General features: G+C 38.6%; 1 protein-coding gene and 1 non-coding gene across 2 annotated transcripts in view; one reads left to right on the plus strand and one right to left on the minus strand.

Annotated features, from left to right (window-relative positions):
- Positions 1-18,288, plus strand: part of si:ch211-51c14.1 (protein kinase C and casein kinase substrate in neurons protein 3) — a 34,864-nt gene extending 16,576 nt beyond the window's left edge. The window contains exons 3-10 of the mRNA XM_061905602.1: positions 7,309-7,465; positions 7,530-7,765; positions 11,348-11,503; positions 12,659-12,834; positions 13,360-13,480; positions 17,395-17,465; positions 17,533-17,618; positions 17,679-18,288. Coding sequence (XP_061761586.1) covers positions 7,309-7,465; positions 7,530-7,765; positions 11,348-11,503; positions 12,659-12,834; positions 13,360-13,480; positions 17,395-17,465; positions 17,533-17,618; positions 17,679-17,788 — 1,113 coding nt within the window. The 3' untranslated portion in view covers positions 17,789-18,288. The remainder of the gene's footprint in view (positions 1-7,308; positions 7,466-7,529; positions 7,766-11,347; positions 11,504-12,658; positions 12,835-13,359; positions 13,481-17,394; positions 17,466-17,532; positions 17,619-17,678) is intronic.
- Positions 1,579-1,651, minus strand: trnaf-gaa (transfer RNA phenylalanine (anticodon GAA)). Its single transcript has one exon. It is a non-coding gene; the product is annotated as a tRNA-Phe (tRNA).
- Positions 18,289-27,984: the final 9,696 nt, after the last annotated feature.

Raw genomic sequence — 27,984 nt, forward strand, 5'->3', positions numbered from 1 at the left:
GCGGAGGCGGATCAGCAGCGTAAAAAACTATAATGTAATAACTACAGTAAGTAATAGACTACAATGTCAAAAAATACAATATAGCAAGTAAGAAACTACCATGTCATTAACTACAATGTAATACGTAATAACCACAGTAAGTAATGAACTACAACATTAGAAACTACAGTAAGTAATAAATGATAAATCGGTTGTACTTGTATAGCGCTTTTCTACCTTCAAGGTACTCAAAGCGCTTAGACACTACTTCCACATTTACCCATTCACACACACATTCACACACTGATGGAGGGAGCTGCCATGCAAGGCGCCAACCAGCACCCATCAGGAGCAAGGGTGAAGTGTCTTGCTCAGGACACAACGGACGTGATGAGGTTGGCACTAGGTGGGAATTGAACCAGGGACGCTCGGGTTGTGCACGGCCACTCTCCCACTGCGCCACGCCTTCCCAAGTAATAAACTACAATGTATTAACTACATTAAGTAACAAACTACAATGTAATAAGCAATAAACTACATTAAGTAATACACTACAATAAACTAATACTACGTAAGAAACTATAAGGTAAGCAATAAACGATAAGGTAAGTAATAGACTACAATGTCAAAAATACAATATAATAAGTAATAAACTACAATGTAATAAACTGCAGTAAGTAATATAGACTAATATAGGCAGTGTTATTAGTATGGACTATTATTAGTTGTGTGGAATATCATTAGTAGTATGGAGTATTATTAGTGTGGGGTGTTATTATTACTATGGAGTATTATTTGTTATCTGGATTATTATAGTATGCAGTATTATTAGTAGTATGGAGTAGTATTATTAGTATGGAGTATTGTTTGTTGTGTGGAGTATTAGTATTAGTGTGGTGTATTAGTCGTATGGAGTATTATTTTTAGTATGGAGTATTATTATTATTACTATGGGGTATTAATTTTATTGTGGAATACTATCATTAGTATGGAATATTATAATGTGCATACAAATATTTTGAATAAAATTTTCCTCCAAGGTTATATTTCTCCTCTATTGTTGAGAACAATTGTTGTACATTCTTAGATAGCAGGTTATAGTTCGCTCTGTACATTGCAAATGCAACAAATTGTTGAATTTCAATAACTGTGATTTAATAGAAAAAATGTTTTGTTTTGTATAATTAACATTATCCATCCATTCATCCCATCCATTTCTACCGCTTATTCCCTTTTGGGTCGCGGGGGGCGCTGGCGCCTATCTCAGCTACAATCGGGCGGAAGGCGGGGTACACCCTGGACAAGTCGCCACCTCATCGCAGTAATTAACATTATGTATTATTCTAATTGATCTTTTTTGTGACATATAGTGAATGAAGTGTACTGTTGTAGTTATTTCCCCATATTTCCACACAATAACTCAGATATGTAACACGAGTGAGCAGTAAAGAAACATTGTTGCCATTTTATATTATATATTTTTTTATGAGATTTCCAGTTGATTCTATCATCAAATATTACACATTTGATCAATGAGCAAAAGTGTGGCTGTGTTTAGTTCAATGCTGAGCTCAGCAAAATAGCACCACCTGTGTCATGTGCCGAAACCCGGGATCGAACCAGGGACCTTTAGATCTTCAGTCTAACGCTCTCCCAACTGAGCTATTTCGGCTTATGTTTCACCAGAGGGGGAGTTCACAGATCAAAGGTCACATGTTGCCCGTCAGACCAAGAGAATATGTTGTGTTGTTGTTAATGAACGTTTAAAAGTTTCTTTAGGCCAAACTTGCTGTTTTAGTTGGAAGATGCCTGGTGGGGCACGTCACATCTTTGTTTATCCTGACGCGCGCCGTGCTTTTGATTGATTGATTGATTGAGACTTTTATTAGTAGATTGCACAGTACAGTACATATTCCGTACAATTGACCACTAAATGGTAACACCCCAATAAGTTTTTCAACTTGTTTAAGTCGGGGTCCACGTTAATCAATTCATGGTAATCATTCTTGCTTGGACACCAAGTGGACATTTTGAGGCTACGTGGCTACGAGCGGATTAGCATCTGCCTCATGCGACATGGCCAAATGGTTCTGTGCTTTGTTTCCGTTGGCCCGCGGTTAGATTCCTCATCTGGTTCTGTTTAAAGCGTCAGACAAGTGAGGAGTCAGTGCAAACCACCACACACACACACACACACACACACACACACACACACACACACACACTTTACACATCATGTAATCTCATAGTTGTGATCTCTAAACCCAGAAATTCGACTTTATTTTCAATGTATTAATTTATTCAAGTTATATCCATGTAGGAATGGAATAAGAACACGACTAAAAGGCTCCATGAAAAGTGTTTCCGACTTCCTCAGAAAAATCAAAGCCCCAAAATCCTGGAGTACAATCCATTTCTACTTCGACTTTTTAAATAAATAACTAGTATATACAAAGAAATGTAAGTTTCCTGGCTTCCATCCATCCATCCATTTTCTACCGCTTATTCCCTTTTGGGGTCGCGGGGGGCGCTGGCGCCTATCTCAGCTACAATCGGGCGGAATGCGGCGTACGCCCTGGACAAGTCACCATCTTATCGCAGGGCCAACATAGATAGACAGACAACAGTCACACTCACATTCACACACCAGGGCCAATTTATTTATTTGCCAACTTGAATGTGAGCAGTACTGCAACCATCCACCAAAGGGCGACAAAGATATTTGGGCTGCAAATTTATCTTGTGAGGTTTTCATTACAAAATTAACATGACAATGTAGTAAACCACAATGTAAAAAAATATATACAATATGTAATAAATGGCAGTGTAATAAACTACAGTTTGTAATAAACTACAATGTAACAAGCTACAATAAGTAATAAAAATAAAACTAAGTAATAACGACAGTAAGTAATAAACTACAAGTCCCGTGACACTGACTGGGACAAGCAGTAGAAAATGGATGGATGGTAATAAACTGCAGTAAGTAATAATTGGCATTGAGTAAACACTCTAATAATCTACATTAAGTAATAAACTACATTGTATTAAACTACAGTGAGTAACACATGATAATATAATAAACTACAAAGTAATAAACTGAAGGAAGTAATAAACTACAATGTAATAAGCTACAGTAAGTAATACATGACAATGTAATCAACCTCTGTAAGTAATACAAGACAAAATAATAATTACAGAAAGTAATAAGAGACAATGTAATAAACTACAATGTAATAATTACAGACAGTAATAAACTACATACGCTACGGTAAGTAATACATGACAATGTAATAAGTTGCAGAAAGTAATGAGCTACAATGTAATAAACAACAAAAAATAAACTAAGAAGTATTAAACTACAGAAAGTAGTAGATGTAAATGTAATAAACTACATTAATTAATAAGATACAATGTAATAAAACACATTAACACACTAGGATGTAATAAACTACAGTAAGTAAGAAGTTATAATGTAATAACCTACAGTAAGTAATAATCTACAATAAACTACAGTGTAATAAACTACAGTCAGTAACTAATGACAATGTGATAAACTACAGAAAGTAATAAACTACAATGTAATAAACTACAGTAAGTAGTATCAATGTAATAAACTACACTGCATTAAACTACAGTGAGTAATAAATGACAATATAATAAACTACAATGTAATAAACTAAAGAAAGTAATAAACTACAATGTAATAAACTAAAGAAAGTAATAAACTACAATGTAATAAGCTTCAGTGAGTATTTCAAGACAATATAATAACTACAGAAAGTTATAAGCGACAATGTAATAAACTACAATGTAATAACTACAGAAAGTAATAAACTACATACGCTACAGTAAGTAATAAATGACAATGTAATAAATTACAGAAAGTAATAATCTACAATAGACTACAATGTAATAAACTACAGTAAGTAACAAACTAAGATGTAAAAAAATACAGAAAGTAATATATATACATGTAATAAACTACAGAAAGTAATAAGCTACAATGTAATAAAACACAGTAAGTAACACACTAGGTTGTCACAAACTACAGTAAGCAATAATCTACAACAAACTACAGTGTAATAAACTACAGCAAGTAATACATGACAATGTAATAAACAACAGCAATAAATAAAACACAGTAGGTAGTAAACTACGATGTAACAAACTACCTTACGAAATAAAAAAAACACAAAAAATTGAATTCCAATTCATTTGTTTTTAGCACAAAACAGCCATCAGAATTAAATTGAAGTTGGATTAAAAGAGTGTGAAAATGGTTTCACATAATCCAACAAGTGTAAAAACATGTAATGGGGGTGTGAAAATAAAATTGTGCTGAGGGCCCAGGCATAACAATCCTCTTACACCTTGCAAATAGGCTCAGTGCTTTTCATTACCTAAATATTGCATTATTGTAATATCCATGCATTTTCTACCGCTTGTCCCACCCTATTGAATTTCGAACAATGTCTGTTAGATATGGTTAGATTAATACAATTTTTAATATACTTTTCAGGCAATCCTGTTTATTTTTCCATGACGGTTTAAGAAGTCTATTGATTTTAAAGGACATCTAACACAGGATGTTTGACATAACAGAGGTCAAAGGTCATATCAGTACATGCCCCTTATCGCTGCTTCACAGGTGGATTTTTTTCAGACCATCCTTTGTCTTGTATGTTTTTCCATACCCATAAAATAACCCTATTGGTTTTTGGAATGCAATCTGAAACAAAACCGCTGATGGACCAATTTCCTCGTGACAACTTAGTTGGCTAACCAGTTGTGTTATTTCTCCACATGTGAAGGAAAGAACACTATTGATTTTCACCGAAATCTCACACAAGTTGCTTGTTTTGACAAAGGGTCGAAGGTTATATATTAGTACAGAATCCATATGAGTGACTCATATGGACAGTAGCAGTTAAATAGCATATTTTATGAAAATCAACTCAAAAAATGTAAATACAAACATTTAAGCTTATTGCCACTGCCAGGGTATTTAAGTTATCCTGTTTGTTATGGAAAATAAATATAATCTACATACAAATCTCTGAGCCCTGCGATGAGGTGGCGACTTGTCCAGGGTGTACCCTGCCTTCCGCCCGATTGTAGCTGAGATAGGCGCCAGCGCCCCCCGCGACCCCGAAAGGGAATAAGTGGTAGAAAATGGATGGATGGGATACAAATCTCTGAGCCATAATCAAAACATCTGAACAGGCAATTTCTGAGGTTATAGCAGAAATTTTTTTTTTTATCAGGGATCTTATGTTTGAAAAACCTATATTATAGGTAGTGGGCTGATTTAGGGAATTTTTGATCAAATTATCCGTAGTAGCAATATTAATAATGTTGTGTTTATTCTGCGTAGTGCACTTAAAATAATTATGACCATATCTAGGAATTGATATGATGACCACGCTGTAAGCCAGCCATGAAATTTGCAGAATTGTCCGGTATTTTTGCCAAATGTTCCATCTTTACCAAGAGCCCCTCGACCCCGAAGTCCATCCGGGCGACGCCATCTTTTTAAGAAAAGGCGTTAACAAAATAAAAGTATGTAAACAACATACGCAAATGTGCGATAAAATAATTGTCCGTGTTAATAGATTGATGAGTTAAATCGTAATTAACGCATTAATTTGCCCACTCCTAGTAAATATATATATATTAGTAAAGATGGAACATTTGGCAAAAATACCGGACAATTCTGCAAATTTCATGGCTGGCTTTCAGCGTGGTCACTCTGGGATCACTTACGACCGCCAGACAATTCTGGATGTGGATATATCGGGCCGTTTTGGACTGAATGACGCGTGCTTGCTAGACCGGCTAGCTAGCATGGGAATACTTTGCCGGCTACATCCAGCGGCCTGTGAAGCAGCGGAGTATATGTGTTGTCTGTCTATTTATGAATAATGCAGACGAGGCGTGTTGGCTGAGTTCTTAACGTTTACTTTCAGAGCGTGCATATCACAACATACAAGATGCCGTTATGGCGACACAACCTATACCTGGCTACCGCGCATGCTCGTCACTCCAGTTGCATGCTGGGTAGGGTAGTTCTTTTTTTCCCTGGCTCATAACATCACAATATAGTACCATGTATATGCGTTCAGTTTATCAAAGCACTAAGCAAACAATCGGAAAATTCCCATCATATCAATTCCTAGATATGGTCATAATTATTTTAAGTGCACTACGCAGAATAAACACAACATTATTAATATTGCTACTACAGATAATTTGATCAAAAATTCCCTAAAACAGCCCACTACCTATAATATAGGTTTTTCAAACATAAGATCCCTGATAAAAAATGTTTTTCTGCTGTTACCTCAGAAATTGCCTGTTCAGATATTATGATTGTGGCTCAGAGATTTGTATGTAGATTATATTTATTTTCCATAACAAACAGGATAACTTAAATACCCTGGCAGTGGCAATAAGCTTAAATGTTTGTATTTACATTTTTTGAGTTGATTTTCATAAAATATGCTATTTAACTGCTACTGTTTAACAAGGACTGATTTAAATTGTGTTTGCACAACAAATGTTTTGGCGCTTTTGTTCATGTGAGAGAATATTCCAATAAAGGTGCACTACACACTACTTTTGAATTCATTATTGGGCTTTGCGTATACAATGCAGTTAATAGCGATTAATCGGAGAAATAGTGCGATTAACTTCGATTACAATTTTTAATCGTTGCCCAGCCCTAATATATATATATATATATATATATATATATATATATATATATATATATATATATATATATATATATATATATATATGTGTGTGTGTGTGTGTGTGTGTGTGTGTGTGTGTGTGTATGTGTTTAAATATGTATGTTACAGTATACGCACACATATATGTATGTACATACATATATATGTATAAATATGTATGCACATACAGTATGTATAAATATTTATGTTACAGTACACACACACACACACACATGTTTATATACAGTGACAAACTATATGTGTATATATCTTATATTCACAATAATAGAAGTATTTTCAAAATAAAGCTTTTGAACTCATCTACCGCACTAAAATCAATTTTATATATATAAGTATATATAATTACTATTATGTTTTATATAAATATGTATCTATATATGTGTCTATATATACATATATACTGTATATACATCCATATACATATGAATAAATATCAATCCATATATGTGTGTATACGTATATATTATTTTGTGAGGTAGCTACGTTCAAAAGCTTTATTCTTTCAACAAGAAGTAATGTCCATTGTCCTATGTGGGCGTTTCCTGACCTTAGCTCCTCCCCCTCCTTGCAGCCCGGCAACTACCAGCGCACGGTGAAGCGCACCGAGGACGCCTTCCAAGCGTGCAACGAAATCGTGACGTGCTTCCAGGAGAGGGCGCGTGTGGAGCGTCAGTACGCGCAGCAGCTCAGCGAGTGGAGCGCCAAGTGGACGCCCGTGGTGGAATCCAGTGAGTGTCGTCACCGCGGCGCCACCTGCCGTCCGTTCAGCGGCTAACGCCTCCTCTTCCCCAGCGCCTCTGTACGGATCCCTGCTGAAGGCCTGGCAGTCTTTCCTGTCCTCCGCCGACCGCCTGGCCTCGCTGCACGCCTCCATCTGCCGCTCGCTGGTGGTGGAGGACGGCGAGCGGGTCCGAACCTGGCAGAAGGACGCCTTCCACAAGAAGCTGTTCGGAGGCTTCAAGGAGGCCCAGGACGCCGAGGCGGGCTTTGCTCGGGCTCAGAAACCGTGGGCCAAACGACTAAAGAAGGTTTGCGTCTACGAGAAGTACTCACATCAGAGGTCTTCATCCATTTATATTCCACCCGTAATTTTCCACAAATGTAAAAACATTTAAACACACAAACATTGTAGTGTAGTTTAGGAAAGGTGACAGTTCCTTCACTATGGTGCACTTTCATGAAAATGCTCAAGTTCGCAGAAACTTTTTCAGAAAGTTGCATTAAAAGGTTTATTTTTTGCAATAAATTTAAGTTAAGTTAAAATACCAATGATTGTAACAAACACACTCAGTGTGGTGAAACTTGTCCTCTGCATTTGACCCCTCCCCTTGATCACCCCCTGGGTGGTGAGGGGAGCAGTGGGCAGCAGCGGTGTTGCGCCCAGGAATCATTTATGGTGATTTAACCCCCAATTCCAACCCTTGATATTGAGTGCCAAGCAGTTACTCATACGGTATGACAAGGCCGGGATTTGAACTCCCAACCCACCGATCACAGGGCGGACACTCTAACCACTAGGCCAGTGGTTCTCAACCATTTTTCTGTGATGTACCCCCTGTGAACATTTTTTTAATTCAAGTACCCCCTAATCAGAGCAAAGCATTTTTGGTTGAAAAAAAAGAGATAAAGAAGTAAAATACAGCACTATGTCGTCAGTTTCTGATTTATTAAATTGTATAACAGTGCAAAATATTGTTAATTTGCAGTGGTCTTTCTTGAACTATTTGGAAAAAAAGTTTAAAAATAACTAAAAAACTTGTTGAAAAATAAACATGTGACTCAATTCTAAATAAAGATTTCTACACATAGAAGTAATCATCAACTTAAAGTGCCCTCTTTGGGGATTGTAATAGAGATCCATCTGGATTAATGAACTTAATTCTAAACATTTCTTCACAAAAAAATAAATATTTGACATCAATATTTATGGAACATGTCCACAAAAAAATTTAGCTGTCAACACTGAATATTGTATTGTTGTATTTTTTTTTCCAGTTTATGAACTTACATTCATATTTTATTGAAGTATTATTCAATAAATATATTCATAAAGGATTTTTGAATTGCTATTTTTTTAGAATATTTTAAAAGAATCACACGTACCCCTGGGCATACCTTCAAGTACCCCCAGGGGTACGCGTACCCCATTTGAGAACCACTGCACTAGGCCACTGAGTAGGTTATCGATGTTTTAAGCGTAACCTCTAAAACACAGGATTCCAATAAAAACTATTGATGTTTTACTCCTTTTATAGCACACAAACTCAAAAGTAGACACTAGATGGCAGTAAAAGCACATTGTCAAATTGCTGTGCTGTTTTAATTCGTTAGAAGTAATGATAGTGATCTTTAGGGGTTTGAATCTTTCGCCACCCAACGATTTGATTCAGAATCGAATCAAACCATTTTTCATAATGTATTATTTGGCATAATAAACATAATGAAACTTTTCCAAACAAGTTACAGGTTAGAAAAGCTCTTTCTGGTTGCATGGAGATGGCCTAAAAAAAACATTTTATGTAATTCTTTAAAAAAAATTAAAAAAAAAGTTTTGTTTTTTTTAAAATACATTTTTGAAAATTATGAATCTATTTAGAATCGGGTTAATAAGAATTGCAATTCAAATGTGAATCGATGTTTTGTGCAGCCCTAATAATAATTGTAATTACAGAAAAACATACCACCAAATGCTTCCTTATTGTCGTCAACAAGTTGCTTTCACTAGCGAGTTAGCGTGTTTTCCCGTCTTAAACTTTCACTTATGTTCCAACACATTCACCCTCACACGTTAAGCGGGTTTGGGAACAGCTGATAATGATCTATAGCACTCATTTTTCTTTGTATATAAAAAAATTATTATCATCACACTTCAACATCTCTAACATGCTAGGTCAGCATTGCATATGAAAACAGGTTTGTCGTCTTATCCTTTACATAAATATTCCGACTAGGAAGTAAATGTTGCCCAGAAGCCTTAGCGCTTTAGACAGGGACAGGAAGTAGGTCTGAGCTACACGGGAGGACAATTGTGCCGTTTGATCAATGAAGAGATGATGTTACAAGTTGTTGTTTCTGCTTTGTCAACACAAGAAACAAAAATATGTTTTGTTTAGACAGTTGACGTGTGCGTTTAAATGTCGCTCAAAGACTAATTAGGGGCGGTATCGCTCGGTTGGTAGAGTGGCCGTGCCATCAACTTGAGGGTTCCAGGTTCGATCCCCGCTTCCGCCATCCTAGTCACTGCCGTTGTGTCCTTGGGCAAGTCACTTTACCCACCAATTCCCAGTGCCACCCACACTGGTTTAAATGTAATTTAGATATTGGGTTTCATTATGTAAAACTGGCTTCAAGGTGGCAGAGGGGTTAGTGTGTCTGCCTCCCAATACGAAGGTCCTGAGTAGTCAGGGTTCAATCCCGGGCTCTGGATCTTTCTGTGTGGCGTTTGCATGTCCTCCCCGTGAATGCGTGGGTTCCCTCCGGGTACTGCGGCTTCCTCCCACTTCCAAAGACATGCACCTGGGGATAGGTTGATTGGCAACACTAAATTGGCCCTAGTGTGTGAATGTGAGTGTGAATGTTGTCTATCTATGTGTGTTGGCCCTGCGATGAGGTGGCGACTTGTCCAGGGTGTACACCACCTTCCGCCCGATTGTAGCTGAGATAGGCACCAGCGCCCCCCGCGACCCCAAAATGGAATAAGCGGTAGAAAATTGGATGGATGGACTATGTAAAACCGCTTTGATTCACTTGAGAAAAGCGCTATATAAATATAATTCACAATTCATTAATTAGATTTGGCTAAAATATGTAAGGAATTTTCAGGCAATGGACAAAGGCCGCCCATAATTTGTGTGAATTGGCTGAATCAAATGATATATGTCAGTTGTATGGCTTCCCTACTCACTGGACCTTGCAGGTTTAACACAAAAACATGACTAAATAGTGATATTATTGTATTCATGTTAGTATTTAAAATAGCAGTATAAAAGTATAGCGCTGCTAATCGCTAGCTAGCAATTAGAGCGCTATACTGGTTCATTCTAATCTTAGTATTGCACAATAATAATGTATAGATACATTTAAAAAAACAAAAACGAGGACCGCATACTGAAATGTCAAAGCATGCAGCAGTCATTTTGATATTTTTGTACTACATATGTTTATATTTATATAAAGACAATATAACACACATCCATAAACGTGGATACATATGCAAAAGTGCAATGTATTTATCTATACAGTAATCTTTTTATTTATATCTGCACCTTATTGCTTTTTTTTTTTATCATGCACTTCCATGAGCTCATGCAACAAAATGTCCTTATCTGTACTGTAATGTTCAAATTTGAATGACAATAAAAAGGAAGCCTAAGTTTTAGTCTAATCACCAAATCACCAAAAATTATTCCCGGGCGCGGCCACCGCTGCTGCTCACTGCTCCCCTCATCTACCAGGGGGTGATCAAGGGTGATAGGTCAAATGCAGAGAATAATTTCGCCACACCTCATGTGTGTGTGACAATCATTGGTAATTTAACTTTAAGTTCATTTTGCATATTGTATGGAGTACCAACTGACCTGTACCTCCTTGAATCCTCGTGTGTGTGGCAGCTGGACAAGGCCAGGCGGGCGTACCACAAGGCCAGTCGCAAAGAGCACGCTGCTAGGGAGCGCGAGACCAACGTTTTGGGAAACTCGGACGTGGCCGCCGACAAGCAGAAGAAGATCCGGGAGGACAGAGAGGTGGTCCAACAGGAGGCTGAGAAAGTAAGCCATTAATATATCAAATATTTGCGGTCATATTTAAAGGCCTACTGAAATGAGATTTTCTTATTTAAACGGGGATAGCAGGTCCATTCTATGTGTCATACTTGATCATTTCGAGATATTTCCATATTTTTGCTGAAAGGATTTAGTAGAGAACATCGACGATAAAGTTCGTAACTTTTGGTCGCTAACAGAAATGCACTGCCTTTACCGGAAGTCGCAGACGATGACGTCACCCGTTGATGGCTCCTCACATCCTCACATTGTTTTTAATGGGAGCCTCCAACAAAAAGAGCTATTTGGGCCGAGAAAACGACAATTTCCCCATTCATTTGAGCGAAGATGAAAGATTTGTGTTTGAGGATATTGATAGCGACGGACAAAAAAATAAAATAAAATAAAAAATCAAGTAAAAAAAAAACCGCGATTGCATTGGGACAGATTCAGATGTTTTTAGACACATTTACTAGGATCATTCTGGGAAATCCATTATCTTTCTATTGAGTTGCTAGTGTTTTAGTGAGTTTAATAGTACCTGATAGTCAGAAGGGTGTATCCACGGGTGTATTGAGGCCAGTGTCTGATGGAAGTCGAAGGCAGCTGTACGGACACGGCACAAGCTCAGCTGATCTCCGGTAAGTGGCGACTTTTTACCATAATTTTCTCACCAAAAACTGCTGGTTGACATTTGGTCGGGATCCATGTTCACTTGACCACTCTGATGCATAGTAAATGGAATTTTAAACAAAGAATCACCCTGTATTTGTGTGGCTAAAGGCTAAAGCTTCCCAGCTCCATCTTTCTACTTTGACTTCTCCATTATTAATTGAACAAACTGCAAAAGAATCAGCAACACAGATATCCAAAATACTGTGTAATTATGCGGTTAATGCAGACGACTTTTAGCTGTGTGTGTGCGCAGCGCTAATATTTCCTAACAGTCCGTGACGTCATGCGTACACGTCATCATTCCGCAACGTTTTCAACAGGACACTTCGAAGGAAATTTAAAATTGCAATTTAGTAAACTAAAAAGGGCCGTATTGGCATGTGTTGCAATGTTAATATTTCATCATTGATAAATAAACTATCAGACTGCCTGGTCGGTAGTAGTGAGTTTCAGTAGGCCTTTAATATACGCACCGTATGATCACAGGTCAGAGCCCGCTACGAGAAGGTTCTGGAGGAGGCCAACCGCTACGCTCCTCGCTACATGGAAGAGATGGAGGCCATCTTTGACCAGTCGCAGGATGAAGAGCGCAAGAGAATCGTCTTCCTCAAACAAGCCTTCCTCTCCTTTGACAAGCATCTTGATGTCACCACTAATGAGAGGTCAGGGAAAAAAAATAAGAACAATATTTCTGAAGCTTAGACATCATTGTGTTCAAACTCAAGCAAAAATGGCCTGACGTAGTACATTGACTGACCAGTGGAGAGCAGCAGTGTACTGCAGGTCGCCATTGCTGCCAGTGAATAACACATCCATAAGCGAGGCTAACCGTTAGCTTATCTGGTAACTTCTTTATGGTGCTAATTTATCCTCATTATTTACACCATGACCCCACTTTAACGATTTCATAAATAATGGTACACACAGTTGGTTATTTTATGAAGTTGGTTTCACTTAGGGCGTGTTATTGTTGGCGGGAGTTATGTTTGCTCTGCTTCCGGCTTCTTCAATGCACTCGCTACCTGATTGGCTATTGTTTGCCCCACGTGACAATAACAGTCCGAGACCCTCAACAGAAAAGTAGTTGATGGAAATATTATTTGCCAGCATTTAATGACACTAATGATGCATCATCACAGTCTGCAACGTGTGCTAAACAACACAAATAACTTTGGTGTGTTGTGTAGCGTGAGAGAAGTGTACAGCGAGCTGCACAACACGGTGACTGCCATCGACGAGCAGGAGGACCTACGATGGTGGAAAAACACCCATGGACCTGGCATGCCCACCGACTGGCCACACTTCCAGGTCTGTAACCTGCCAGTAATATATACATACATATATATATATATATACATACATATATATATATATATATAGATATATATATATATATATATATATATATTTTTTTTTTTATATATATATATGTATGTACACACACTATATATGTGTGTGTATAGGTATGTGTATTATGTATAGGTATGTCTATGTGTAAATATATTAGTGTATGTATATATGTATATATATATATATATATATATATATATATATATATATATATATATATATATATATATATATATATATATATATATATACATATATATATATGCATATGTATATATATATATATATATATATATATATATATATATACATATGTATATATATATATATATATCATACTTGCCAACCCTCCCGGATTTTCCGGGAGACTCCCAAAATTCAGCGCCTCTCCCAAAAACCTCCCGGGACAAATCATCTCCCGAAAATCTCCCGAAATTCAGGCGTAGCTGGAGGCCACGCCCCCCTCCAGCTCCATACAGACCTGAGTGACGTGTATAAAGAGCGTGTCTGCCCAATGACGTTATAACTGTAGAATGATCGAGGGCGAGTTCTTGGTTTCTTATGTGGGTTTATTGTTAGGCAGTTTCATTAACGTCCTCCCAGCGCAGTAACAACACACAACAACAGCAGTCATGTTTACATCTACCTTAAGGCAGTTCGTCTGCCGTAAACACCATGTGACACTCTTAAACATGACAAACATTTATTTGCCATCTACCGCCTTGCATGGCAGCTCCCTCCATCAGTGTGTGAATGTGTGTGTGAATGGGTAAATGTGGAAATAGTGTCAAAGCGCTTTGAGTACCTTGAAGGTAGAAAAGCGCTATACAAGTACAACCCATTTACCCATTTTACTGTACATGCACCACAACACCTCCAGGCAACTTCAACCCATTAGTAATCCTCCTTTATTCACATCCTGTCTACCCGGATTGTAAATAACCTAATGTAAATAATCGAATGTATTTCTAATGTATTTACTTGTTCTTATGCTATCTGAACTCACTATGTTCTCTGCTGGCTGTACATATCCTACTAAGTAAGACCTACACTGTTTCAATGTCCATTTCTCTGTTGATGCAATTGTTGATGACTGAAGTACTGATGTCAACCAAAGCTCCTCATCCCACCCCCCGATTGTAGAGTAATTCAATGTATATACTATGATGATTAACTTGTGATGACTGTATTATGCAGATAGTATATATTTTTACCATGAATTGATTAACGTGGACCCCAACTTAAACAATTTGAAAAACTTATTGCGGTGTTACCATTTAGTTGTCAATTGTACGTAATATGTACTGTACTGTGCAATCTACTAATAAAAGTTTCAATCAATCATGCATATGTGACAATACCATCTACAGCTTTTAGAAAGTGCAGTGCACAACTGCCACACAACAGCTGAAAATATACTCCTCCCCTCTTAACCACGCCCCCAACTACGTCCCACGCCCCACCCCCGACCCCGCCCCCACCTCCCGAAATCCGAGGTCTCAAGGTTGGCAAGTATGATACATATATATATATATATATATATGCATGCTTAAGAAATTACCCCAATATTTGGAGGAAACTGCAATTTCATAGTCAGAATGTCATACAAGAACTTTTTTTTAAATGTTTTGCTGATTTTTTTTCCCAGTAAAACAGTAAGTATAGTAAGAACTAAGGGTATATTTGAAAGTATTTGCTGTAATGTTGCAAACAAGGTACAGTTACTAATTAATAATGTAGCAAACACACTAATAAACGACTTAACCTAGTGCAACATTTAAATCTGCGTTTACTCTTCTTTAGTTAAAAAAAAAACAAGCTCATTTACTGTAATTGTGCCTCTCCAAGGTTGGGTATCATTTCAGGTATAGTAAAAGCGCCATATAAATACAGACTATTTACCATTCGACTGTCAATTTCGATGAAATATTCACTAACAGAACTAGATAATGCTAACCCTAAAACCATACCCTAAAGCAGGATCACCCAGCAAAGGTCGCATACAGAAAAATTTAAAAAGGTATATGCAATAATATTGCAAACAAGGTACAGTTACTAATTAATAATGTAGTAAACACACTCATAAACAACTTAACCTGGTGCACCATTTCAATCTGGATTTACCCTTTTAGTTAAAAAACAACCTCATTTACCTTTTCAGATAACAATGCTCATCTCTATTTTTGGTACAATGCGACGTGCTCGTTGTGATCACTTACAGTTGTCCTATGCTCTCCTGTGAGCAAAACAAATGAACATTCAGCCGGTAATTACCACTTGATGCTCCTGTCTGTGTAGTTCAGTGGGTTTATCCTCACTGTAATTGTGCCTCTCCAAGGTTCGGTATCCTTTCAGGTATAGGAAAAGCGCCATGTAAATACAGACCATTAACCATTTGACAGTCAATTTAAATGAAATATTCACTAACAAAACTAGCTAATGCTAACGCTAAAAGCAGACATTAAAGGCCTACTGAAATGAGATTTTCTTATTCAAACGGGAATAGCAGGTCCATTCTATATGTCATACTTGGTCATTTCGCGTTATTGCCATATTTTTGCTGAAAGGATTTAGTAGAGAACATAGACGATAAAGTTCGCAACTTTTGGTCGCTAATAGAAAAGCCCTGCCTTTACCGGAAGTATGTGCGCGTGACGTCACGAGTTGCAGGGCTCCACACATATTCACATTGTTTATAATGGGAGCCACCAGTAGTAAGAGCAATTCGGACCGAGAAAGCGACAATTTCCCCATTAAATTGAGCGAGGATGAAAGATTTGTGAATCAGGATAGTGATAGTGAAGGACTAGAAAAGGAAAAAAAAAGCGACACCTCCGGGCGGCGGCAGTGTGAGCGTTTCAGATGTAATTAGACACATTTATTAGGATAATTCTGGAAGATCCCTTATCTGCTTATTGTTTTAATAGTGTTTTAGTGAGATTTTAAAGATTGTAAAGACATACCTCGAGGTCGGATGGCTGCGGTGAACACGAAGTGTCTCAGAGAGAAGCCGAGGAGCCAAGCTCACAGCTGCCTTTTTTGACAGCTGCTGCAGGACGACGAATAATCCACTGATGTCTCCGGTAAGATATACATCACAATTTCCCCATCCAAAAACATGCTAGTTGACGTAAAGAAAACATGTTCGCTTGACCGCTCCGCTTCACAACAAACAAAGAAACACCGGCTGTGTCTCGGTGCTAAAGACAGCTGCAATCCACCGCTTTCCACCTACAGCATTGTTCTTTATGGTCTCCATTATTAAATGAACAAATTGCAAAAGATTCAGCAACACAGATGTCCAAAATACTGTGTAATTATGCGGTTAAAGCAGACGACTTTTAGCCGCTAGTGGTGCCGTGACGTCACGCGTACGCGTCATCATTCCGCGGCGTTTTCATTAAAAAACTCGCAGGAATTTCAAAATTGCAATTTAGTAAACTAAAAAGGCCATATTGGCATGTGTTGCAATGTTAATATTTCATCATTGATATATAAAATATCAGACTGCGTGGTCGGTAGTAGTGGGTTTCAGTAGGCCTTTAAAGCAGGATCACCCAGCAAAGGTGACATACAGAAAAATGTAAAAAGCATCCACATTTTAGCTTTGTGTTATTGCTGACAAAGCTATTTACTTTAATATGTATGAACAGTGCTTTATAAATAAAGTTAGATTTGATTTGACTTAGCCACAATGCTACATGTTTTGCTGCTGTAATGCTATTAGAAAGCTAAACATGCTAACTAGCTAGTTAAAACCAATACAACCTTGACTATGTTTTGCTGAGGATTAATCTGTCATCTTATGAAGGATTCCTATTGTGTTATTATTATGAAATATTCATTGTTTTATTTCTTGGATTGATGTTCAGGAATGGAAGCCCGAGAAGAAAAGCAAAAAAGGTAAGATGGAAGTCGAGCAGAAAGGAACGTTAGAGAAGAGGTGAGTGCTTCCAAAAGACGAGGTGTAGCATAGCGACGCTTTCGCTGACCTCGTCTCGTCACGTTAGCGAGGTGATGAAGCCCGGCGGCGTGAGGGTGAGGGCGCTGTACGACTACGTGGGCCAGGAGACGGACGAGCTGTCCTTCGAAGCAGGTGTGTGAAAACCTTCGACCGACATCAAGGACCAGCGATCGACTGTCTTCTTTCTTGTAGGCGAAGAGTTTGTGAAGACGGAGGAAGAGGACGACCAGGGCTGGTGTCGGGGGGTGAAGGACAGCGGCTGCGAGGGGCTTTACCCCGCTAATTACGTAGAGCTGGTTTAGGAACATCTGATTCCGTCCCTGTGGAAGTCTGCTCAAAAACATGCTGTAAAAAATGTAGCTGTTAGCCAAAGATCTGTGAAGGTTTTTAACGTGCGGAGATTTGAATGAAGACGTTTATTTTCACGAAAAGTCCGACCGCCAGTGTGCTAACTTCAAGATGTTTGTCGTTACATTCCTCGTCTAACGCAACCTGTTTAAAGAGTCGCTTTTCTGTTTTGTAATCTCACTAAGAAAACGCATCCCTGTGTACATTTATGTTGTATTTAGTTATATTTCTCTATTTTTGCAAGCACATTTAGCAATGTTTTGATGTGACGCTAATCAAACACACGCTGGTTCGTTTTTTTGAGACAAATTAAGATATATAATATCGGTGCTATTTTAAAAGTCTTATGTTATTATTAATGTGCTTTGATAAGAATATAACAGGCTAACGCAGGGGTGTCCTAACTTTTTCCACTGAGGACCACACACTGAAAAATTAAAACATGCGGAGAACATTTTGATATTTTTTATAATATATGTTTTTTTTTGTTTTTTTTTATCTTTAGGGCTCCCCTTAAGTTTGGTCTAAGCTCTCAGTCATACAGTTGCCCAAATAAGTCATATATTATTTTTTTCATTTATTATTATTTATTACTTAAATCTCAACTTCAGGTCTATCTGTTAATACAAAATAATAGATTTGTTTTATGTTTTTGTCAAACAAAACCCTGTTTTTTTTTATGGCAAATATGCAATATTTTCCCCGAAAATTATTTCCAAGTGAAATATCTAGAGCCTTGAATAGGTCAATAATTCACAACAACATTGAGTTTGATGAATTATTATGTTTTGAGCAAAAACCGTTTTTATAGGAAAAAAAACAAAACAACCTCCATGTTTTTATACAATAATTTCCCCCCGAAATTTTTTTTCAAAGTGGACTATTTGATGTGAAGTAGTTGGAGCCTTTAATAGGTCAATAATAAAAAAAAACATTGATTTTGATTCATTATTATTTTTTGAGCAATGACAGTTTTACAGACAAAACATCCTCCATGGCAGCTTTGTGTTATTATAGTCAACATTGAAACTTAGTCTCGTTACATTTGACCTGTTTGTTTTGTTCCACTTTTTAATATTTTTGATAGTATTTTTAGAATGGACCCCGGGCCGCACTTTGGACACCCCTGGGTTAAAGGTAGCATCCGTCCAAACTGAAGTAAACACATTCCTAAAACCACTTTTTTTCCCTTTAAATAATGTTTTTGTTTATTTCTATTGGTAAAACATGCTTATTATCTCTATGAATATATATATATATATATATATATATATATATATATATATATATATATATATATATATATATATATATAAATATGTGTAACTTTTCTGTCAAGATTCTCTTGTTAGCTCCTTTTTCTTAGGAAATAAACTATTGAAAGTTGAAATGTGCGACGCACACATTTTGTGTGTGTGTGTGTGTGTGTGTGTGTGATGTGAGTCATCACGCCGTCACCCTGAGGGGAGTCTCGGCCCGGGTCAGATGTCCAGTGTCTGCACTCAAACGCACACAGAGTGACGCTCCAGACTCGGGGTGCTGGGGGTCAAACGCTGGCTCTTTATCCAGACATCACTAGTCGAGTCAGAAATCATCAACTTGGCCGCCAGCTTCTCCGAGCGTGATCATGAATCATGCTGGTGAGTTGATCCACACACTTATATACACTGTATTGCCAAAAGTTTTTGGCCACCCATCCCAATGATGAGAATCAGGTGTCCTAATCACTTGGCCCGGCACTTAGGCATGGAGACTATTTCTACAAATATTTGTGAAAGAATGGGCCGCTGTCAGTGATTTCCAGCATGGAACTATCATAGGAGGCCACCTGTGCAACAAATCCAGTCGGAAAATGTTCTCGCTCCTTAATATTCCACAGTCAACTATTGGCTTTTTTATAAAAAAAATTAAGAGTTTGGGAACAACAGCAACTCAGCCACAAAGTTTTAGGCCACGTAAACTGACAGAGAGGGGTCAGCGGTTGCTGAAGAGGTCGCCGACTTGGCTACAGAGCTCTAAAATTCATGGGACCTTCTAATTAGCCCACGTACAGTACGCAGAGAGCTTCATGGAATGGGTTTCCATGGCCAGTCAGCTGCATCTAAGCCATACATCACCAAGTCTAATGCAAAGCGTCGGATGCAGTGGTGTAAAGCACGTCGCCACTGGACGCGTTCTCTGGAGCAGTGGTTCTCAAATGGGGGTACGCGTACCCCTGGGGGTTCTTGAAGGTATGCAAAGGGGTACGTGAGATTTTTTTTAAATATTCTAAAAATAGCAACAATTCAAAAATCCTTTATAAATATATTTATTGAATTATACTTCAACAAAATATGAATGTAAGTTCATAAACTGTGAAAAGAAATGCAACAATGCAATATTCAGTGTTGACAACTATATTTTTTGTGAACGTGTTCCATAAATATTGATGTTAAAGATTTCTTTTTTGTGAAGAAATTTTTAGAATTAGGTTCATGAATCCAGATGGATCTTTATTACAATCCCCAAAGAAGTCACTTAAAGATTACTTCTTTATGTAGAAATCTTTATAAATGAATCACTTGTTTATATTGAAGTTTTTAGTTATTTTTATATATATTTTTCCAAATAGTTCAAGAAAGACCACTACAAATGAGCAATATTTTGCACTGTTATACAATTTAATAAATCAGAAACTGATGACACAGTGCTGTATTTTACTTCTTTATCTCTTTTTTTCAACCAAAAATGCTTTGCCTTGATTAGGGGGTACTTGAATTAAAAAAAATGTTCACAGGGGGTACATCACTGAAAAAAGGTTGAGAACCACTGCTCTGGAGTGACGAATCATGCTTTTCCATCTGGCAATCTGATGGACCAGTCTTGGTTTGGAGGTTGCCAGGAGAACGGTACATTGTGCCGAGTGGGAAATTTGGTGTAGGAAGAATTATGGTGTGGGGTTGTTTTTCAGGAGTTGAGGTAGGCCCTTTAGTTCCAGTGAAAGGAACTTTGAATGCTCCAGGTTTACCAAAACATGTTGGACAATTCCATGCTCCCAACCTTGTGGGAACAGTTTGGAGCGGACCACTTCCTCTTCCAACATGACTGCACCAGTTCACAAAGCAAGTGTGGTGGAACATTTCTGTCCTGGGGTTACCTCCAAACTAAACACATTGGGAGGGACACAACATGAGAGGTCAAGTCACCCTGAACATTGGACCGTTACATAAGTTGTTATGCTACAAATCAGGCCATCATGGAGCATATAAATAAGAAGGGAAGACCAAGCCTGATGTGCGCTCTTTCTTAATTCCTTCACGAGGGTTCACCATCTTTCGTCTTCAAAGACATTGTCTGTGTGAACATATTGATTCAATCCAACTTTGTACTATCTAATTGTGAGTAATTAAAACTGTTGTAATAAACACTCTATTGTTCCTGTTTAAGATTCGGACTTTTCGACCACATAAAATTGGCGTCACGAACAGGATGAGGCCCCGGGTTAAATCCCCGACATTTCTACCACACAAGGTCTATAAAGACATGGATGACAGAGTCTGTTGTGGATGAACTTGACTGACCTGCACAGAGTCCTGACCTGAACCCGATAGAAGTGAAGTGAATTATATTTATATAGCGCTTTTTCTCTAGTGACTCAAAGTGCTTTACATAGTGAACCCCAATATCTAAGTTACATTTAAACCAGTGTGGGTAGCACTGGAAGCAGGTGGGTAAAGTGTCTTGCCCAAGGACACAACGGCAGTGACCTGAATGGCGGAAGCGGGGATCGAACCTGGAACCCTCAAGTTGCTAGCACGGCCACTCTACCAACCAAGCTATACCGCCCGATAGAACACCTTTAGGATGAATTAGAACAGAAACTTAGAGCCAGGCCTTTTCGACCAACATCAGTGTGTGACCTCACTAATGCGCCTTTGGAAGAAAGGTCGAAAATCCCTTTAAACACACTCCGCAACCTTGTGGACAGCCTTCCCAGAAGAGTTCAAGCTGTAATAGCTGCGAAAGGTGGACCAACATCATATTGAACCCTGTGGGTTAGGAATGGGATGGCACTTCAAGTTCATATGTGAGTCAAGGCAAATATCCATCCATCCGTCCATTTTCTACCGCTTATTCCCTTTTGGGGTCACGGGGGGCGCTGGCGCCTATCTCAGCTTCAATCGGGCGGGAGGCGGGGTACACCCTGGACAAGTCACCACACTTTTGGCAATATAGTGCATGTTTTGTATATACTTTTCAATTTACTTCGAGTCAGATGATATTGTTGGTACAATGGATGGACTTTTCAAAAGTATGATCCCTCTAATGTTCGGAGCAATCTCTAAAATGGTTGCCCGTCTCTTATGCTTTTGTCCATCTTGCCCGCCAACGTGCCTTAGCGTCGTTATGCCTATTAAAATATTTTTAAACCCCCCTAAATAATTTGTGGTGTGAGTTGTTTTTTATTTTTCAACAAAAAATACAGAAACAAACCAATATAAATATGCAGGAATTTCTGTTTAAATAAATAATAATATGGGTAGGCTACCATTATTCATTATGATTATTATGGGCCTGCTGCAATGCCAGCGCTAATTCACATGCTGTGAATTATTATTGCTCCTACTTCAACTTTCATTATTATTCTTTTTCCGCACGTTTCTCTTACGCTCAATACGAGACTAACCATATTAACGAACCCCCACATATGTTATACCGTCGGAAAGGTCACGTTCGCGCCTACGGCGGTACTTAAAGTTGGGAATATTTCTTTTCACCATGGCAACGCTAGTCCGAAAACTAATCGCTATGAGCCTATCGAATAGGTACAGACCTTTACAATGGCAAATATTTCCAGCAGAATTACCTCCTCTTGTAGCTCGGCCATACTTTCACGTAATTCGGTGCTTAACGTCTCATTTTGTTTACACACTTGTCTACTTTAAACCTACTTAAAAAAATGTACGTCCAATGTTTGGTTTTGGCTGGATGGCCTTTGGAGTGAGGTGAGTGCCATCGGCCCTCTTTATATTAAAGCGGATGGCGCACACTTTAATTTTAGAGCATAGAAGCCACGAAAATGTGCTTTTTCTTTGGTGAACAACCTGTCCTCACGGCCACATCTTTTATCAATCCAATCCAATCCACTTTATTTATATAGCACATTTAAACAACAATAAAGTTTCCAAAGTGCTGCACAGCCATGTTAAAAACAATATTATGCTCCACCAATGACTGAATAAAACAAAAAATGAATAAAAATAAAAACAATATAAAACAAATACGATTAAAAACTATTTTAAATGGTAAAATCAATTAAAACAGTAAAATAAAAATCAAAGTGTATAAAAAACACAGAGGACAACAGAGAACAGAGGACCACACAACTCACGTAAGGTTAAAAGCCAAAGAATAAAAGTGGGTCTTAAGACGAGACTTAAAACACTCCACTGTGGAAGTAGTTTGAACATGGAGCGTCAGAGTGTTCCAGAGCTTAGGGCCGACCACAGAGAAGGCCCTGTCTCCCCTGGTCTTAAGTCTGGTCTTGGGCACCACGAGCTGGAACTGGCTCTCGGACCTCAGAGCGCGCGCAGGAATGTAAATTTGGATGAGGTCCGAGATATATTGAGGTGCCAGTCCATGTAAAGATTTAAAAACAAACAGCAATGTTTTAAAATCAAATCTAAAATGAACATGGAGCCAGTGCAAACTCTGAAGAATTGGGGTTATATGCTGGCGTTTCCTGGCCCCTGTTAAAAGTCGTGCTGCCGCGTTCTGGACTAACTGCAACCGGGAGAGAGCTTTTTGGCTAATGCCAGCATAAAGTGCTTTGCAGTAGTCCAGGCGACTTGAAATAAAAGCATGCACGACTTGTTCAAAAAGGTTAAAAGATAAAAACGGTTTAACCTTTACTAAAAGACGAAGGTGATAAAAACACAATTTTAAAACGCCATTGACTTGTTTGTCTAGTTTAAAATCGCTGTCTCTATTGACGCCAAGGCTGGTGACTTTGGGACGCACATCATTTTGCAATGGTCCCAAGTCAGTAAGGGCCGGACCAAAAACTAAAATTTCCGTTTTTCCCTCATTCATTATTAAAAAATGCTGGGCTAACCAAGCCTTGACGTCACATAGACAGTTAAGAAGGGGTGTAAGGGGGCCGTGGCTTTTTGAAATCGGCATATAAATTTGACAGTCATCTGCATAAAAGTTATAAAACACTCCATGTTTCTTAAAAATATCTCCAAGAGGGAGGAGATAAAGAGCGAACAGGATGGGGCCTAAAATAGATCCTTGGGGGACACCACAGTAAAGCGGGGCAGAAGAGGAGGTGGCGTCCCCCAGCCTGACAGAGAAGGACCTCTCAGACAGGTAAGATCTGAACCACTCTAACGCAGTCCCCCTGACACCCACACAGTCTCTCAGGCGGTCTAAAAGAATTGTGTGGTCGACTGTGTCAAAGGCAGCTGTACGATCTAAAAGCACTAAAATGGCAGAGCTGCCAGAATCAGACATTAAAAGCAAGTCATTAAAAACCTTTAAAAGTGCAGATTCAGTACTGTGCAAAGCTTTGTATCCAGACTGAAATGGATCTAAAGTGCTATTTTCATCTAAAAAAGGCTGCAGTTGTGCCAGAACACATTTCTCCAAAATCTTTGACACAAAAGGTAATTTGGAAATGGGCCGATAATTTGACAAATTTGTCGGATCAAGACCTGTTTTTTTAATCAAAGGCTCAACAACAGCTCTTTTACAAAAGGAGGGGACACAGCCAGAAATCAAGCTGCTGTTGATAATGTTCCTAACAGACGAATCAATAGTGTCCCAGATTTCTTTAAAAAAGCGAGGGGGGACTGGGTCTGTGGAACATGATGAGGGTTTTAGCTTGCCGACTATTCCTGTAAGTTCAGGCATGGACACAGGCTCAAAGTGACAGAACACAGTCGAGCACTGAGTGGCCACATTAAAACTTAATGGAAAACGAGAAAGATTTGCCCGAATAGAAGCAACCTTATCATTAAAAAAGGAGAGAAATTTTTCAGAAGTTTCACTTGTCATCTCCAGTGAAGTGGCTGGATTCGGTTTAAGAACATTACTAATAGTATTAAAAAGAACACGTGGCTTACTGATGCTATTTAAAATTAAGTCTGACAAATATTTAGTTTTCTCAGCTTTAACCACACTTTGATAATTTTGACAGTTTTCTTTTAAAATTTGATAGGAGACTTCCAAGTGATCCCCTTTCCACTTGCGCTCCGCCCTTCGCCACTCACGCCGAGCTGTGCGTGTGGTTTCATTGAGCCAAGGTTCCTGTTTTGGTTTGGGACGTATAGCTCTGAAGGGCGCTATACTATCCAGAATCTTAGAACATGTCGAAAGAAAAGAGTACATCAATTGTTCAGTGTCTGCAGGGTGTGATATACTCTGCATGTACTCAGTAAACAAAGGAGAAAAGGCGGCTGCGGTGTCAGACCTAATAACACGCGCATGACTGTCGTATGTTTCGCTGAAAACGTTGACACATATGTCCTCTCTCATAAAATGTCACTTTTAAGGAGCTCATGTGTCCCATTTGGCTCCTGTTGGCTCTCAAAGCCAAAAAAGTCAGCTAAACCTCTCATTGACTCCAATGTTAAATGTCGGCGCCAAAAAAGACACAAATACTAAAATTCTTATTTTCCTACTCGCTCTAGCTCGGCCATTTCTCCACTTATCGCAAATCTGAAAACACTGTAACGTTCCTCAAAGCCTATAGGCGCTCACGGTTTTCACAAAAAGTCCATATCTTGTCATGATCTGTGGTCCGGATCATGTTTTTGTTATGTTTGGTTAGTTTTGGACTCCCTTACTTCCTGTTTTTGTGCACCCTTGTTTGTTACCATGATTACTCATTGTTTTCACCTGCCTCTGGTGTTCGGGACGCTCACCTGTCTCTAATCAGAGGCATTATTTAAGCCTGCCTTTGCCAGTCAGTCGGGCCTGGCGTCATTGTTCGCTTCATGTCTGGTCCACGTAAGTCGTGTTTATTCATGCCACATCTAGTAAGTTTCGTAGTTCATGATTCCAGTGCTAAATTGTGGTTCTTTAGCTTCTCGTGCGAACGGCACGCTTTCCTTTTGCTTGTTTCCTGTTTTTGGTTTAAGCTATGATTTATGACAATAAATCATTGATTGATTGATTGATTGAAACTTTTTTTAGTAGATTGCATAGTACAGTGCATATTCCGTACAATTGACCACTAAATGGTAACACCCGAGTAAGTTTTTCAACTTGTTTAAGTTGGGGTCCACGTTAATCAATTTATGGTACAAATATATGCTCTCAGCATAATACAGTCATCATACAAGTTAATCATCAGAGTATATACATTGAATTATTTACATTATTTACAACCCGCGGGGTTAGGTTTGGTTGAAATCAGTACTTCAGTCATTGACAATTGCATGATCATAGTCCTACCTTCACGCCTTGTCCAGAGTTGTCCATTCTTCATTCCGTGAGAACGACCCCGCACTGATCTGCGACCCCCCTCGTGACATACCTCCAAGCGTTTGCCACAATCCGATATTGTTCGGCATGAAGTTTTTCTACAAATGCTCTGTAGCTCATTTTGTACAGTTAGACCTAAAAGTGCCGGATTCGGACACTCGGCACCATCTTCACAGTACGGCGGCTTCCCGGCCAGAGGTCCATGGCACAGATAGCAGGCCCATCAAAATTTCCAAGGGAATTTTGCAGTTAAACATTTGAAGACCCTTTGTCAGCGTTTTACTATCCAATCCAATCCGTTCCATCAGGAACGCGCCCCGCATTACTATAAAGATAATCCAGTCCACGTTTTCACTGTTGCCTTAGCGTGGTCTCACAACAAACTTGAAAAGTTCAACAGATTACTCTTCATTTACAATTGAAGTTAAAAATTGGCTTTGGAGCAATCAAAGCTGCTCACACGGTCACTAAGGTGGGCACTATGTTGGGCAGATCAACTTAATGTGTATTATATTTATCAATGACAGCATTTTTGTTTTAAATTGTGAAGTGTGTCTGTTAAAATCATGGTTGTTTTTACAAATGATGACAGATGTGAGCAAGAGCATGTATTGTCTTTGTGTGATGATGTAAATTAGATGTGGTTGTATTGGATATTAAGTATGTGGGCATTTTAGGACTTTTATTAATTTCATTACGTGATATGGTATGATTTTATTGTCATAATTTTATTGCGTGATTTTTGTATTCCTTTAAGTTAGGTAGCCAGGGACTGCAGATGGAAATGAGCTATTTAGCTATAATCTGGTACAGAACATATCGGTCTTTGAGCTTAATGTTTCTGTGCATTGTCCCTTCAAATAAAGACTAAGCTACAGACAGCAGCACCTGTTGCAGTGTTTACAGAAGTAGACATGCTTCAATTCCAGTCGTCTCAGCACTGGCACATTGGTGGCAATTTGAAGGATTCTGCGCAATCAAAGTCAACATTTTCTCAACCGTGGAGATATGAAAATAGATGTCTGCCGCAGTTTTGGGGACATATGCCTCGATGTCTGCTCTGAAGAGGGTGTTGGCGATCAGTGGTGGAACATTGATTGTTGTGAGTTCCTAAAAAATGTTCACCTATTCAAGTATTTAGTTTGTAGCCCTCTGTTCGTCATTATTATTTGTCGCATCATAACACTATCTGATTGATTTGTAATACACAAAAGAGTCAGTTAACTCGGCACTTGACATATGCCTACTGTTAGCATGCTAAAATGTTTGCCTTTTTTATACCCGACACCTCAGTCATGTAACTTGGAAGATGCTAACATCACCATGTTAACATTCTTTACCTATTTTGATACCATGGACCTCAGACTTGGTACGTGACATATGCTGATAACATGCTAATGCTAACATTAGCGTGCATTTTTAAAATTTTTTTTGCGTATTTTGCCGCTGTACACTTTAGAGTCATATAACATTGCTTTCGGTCTCCCCTAGAGAGACAGGGGGGGTCGGTTGCCCACATATGCGGTCCTCTCCAAGGTTTCTCATAGCCATTGTCATTGACGTCCCACTGGGGTGAGTTTTTCCTTGCCTTTATGTGGGTTCTGTACCGCGGATGTTTTTGTGGCTTGTGCAGCCCTTTGAGACACTTGGGATTTAGTGCTATATAAATATACATTGATTG

Source organism: Nerophis ophidion, linkage group LG07 (genome assembly GCF_033978795.1).
Source record: "Nerophis ophidion isolate RoL-2023_Sa linkage group LG07, RoL_Noph_v1.0, whole genome shotgun sequence".
Lineage (NCBI taxonomy): Eukaryota > Metazoa > Chordata > Actinopteri > Syngnathiformes > Syngnathidae > Nerophis > Nerophis ophidion.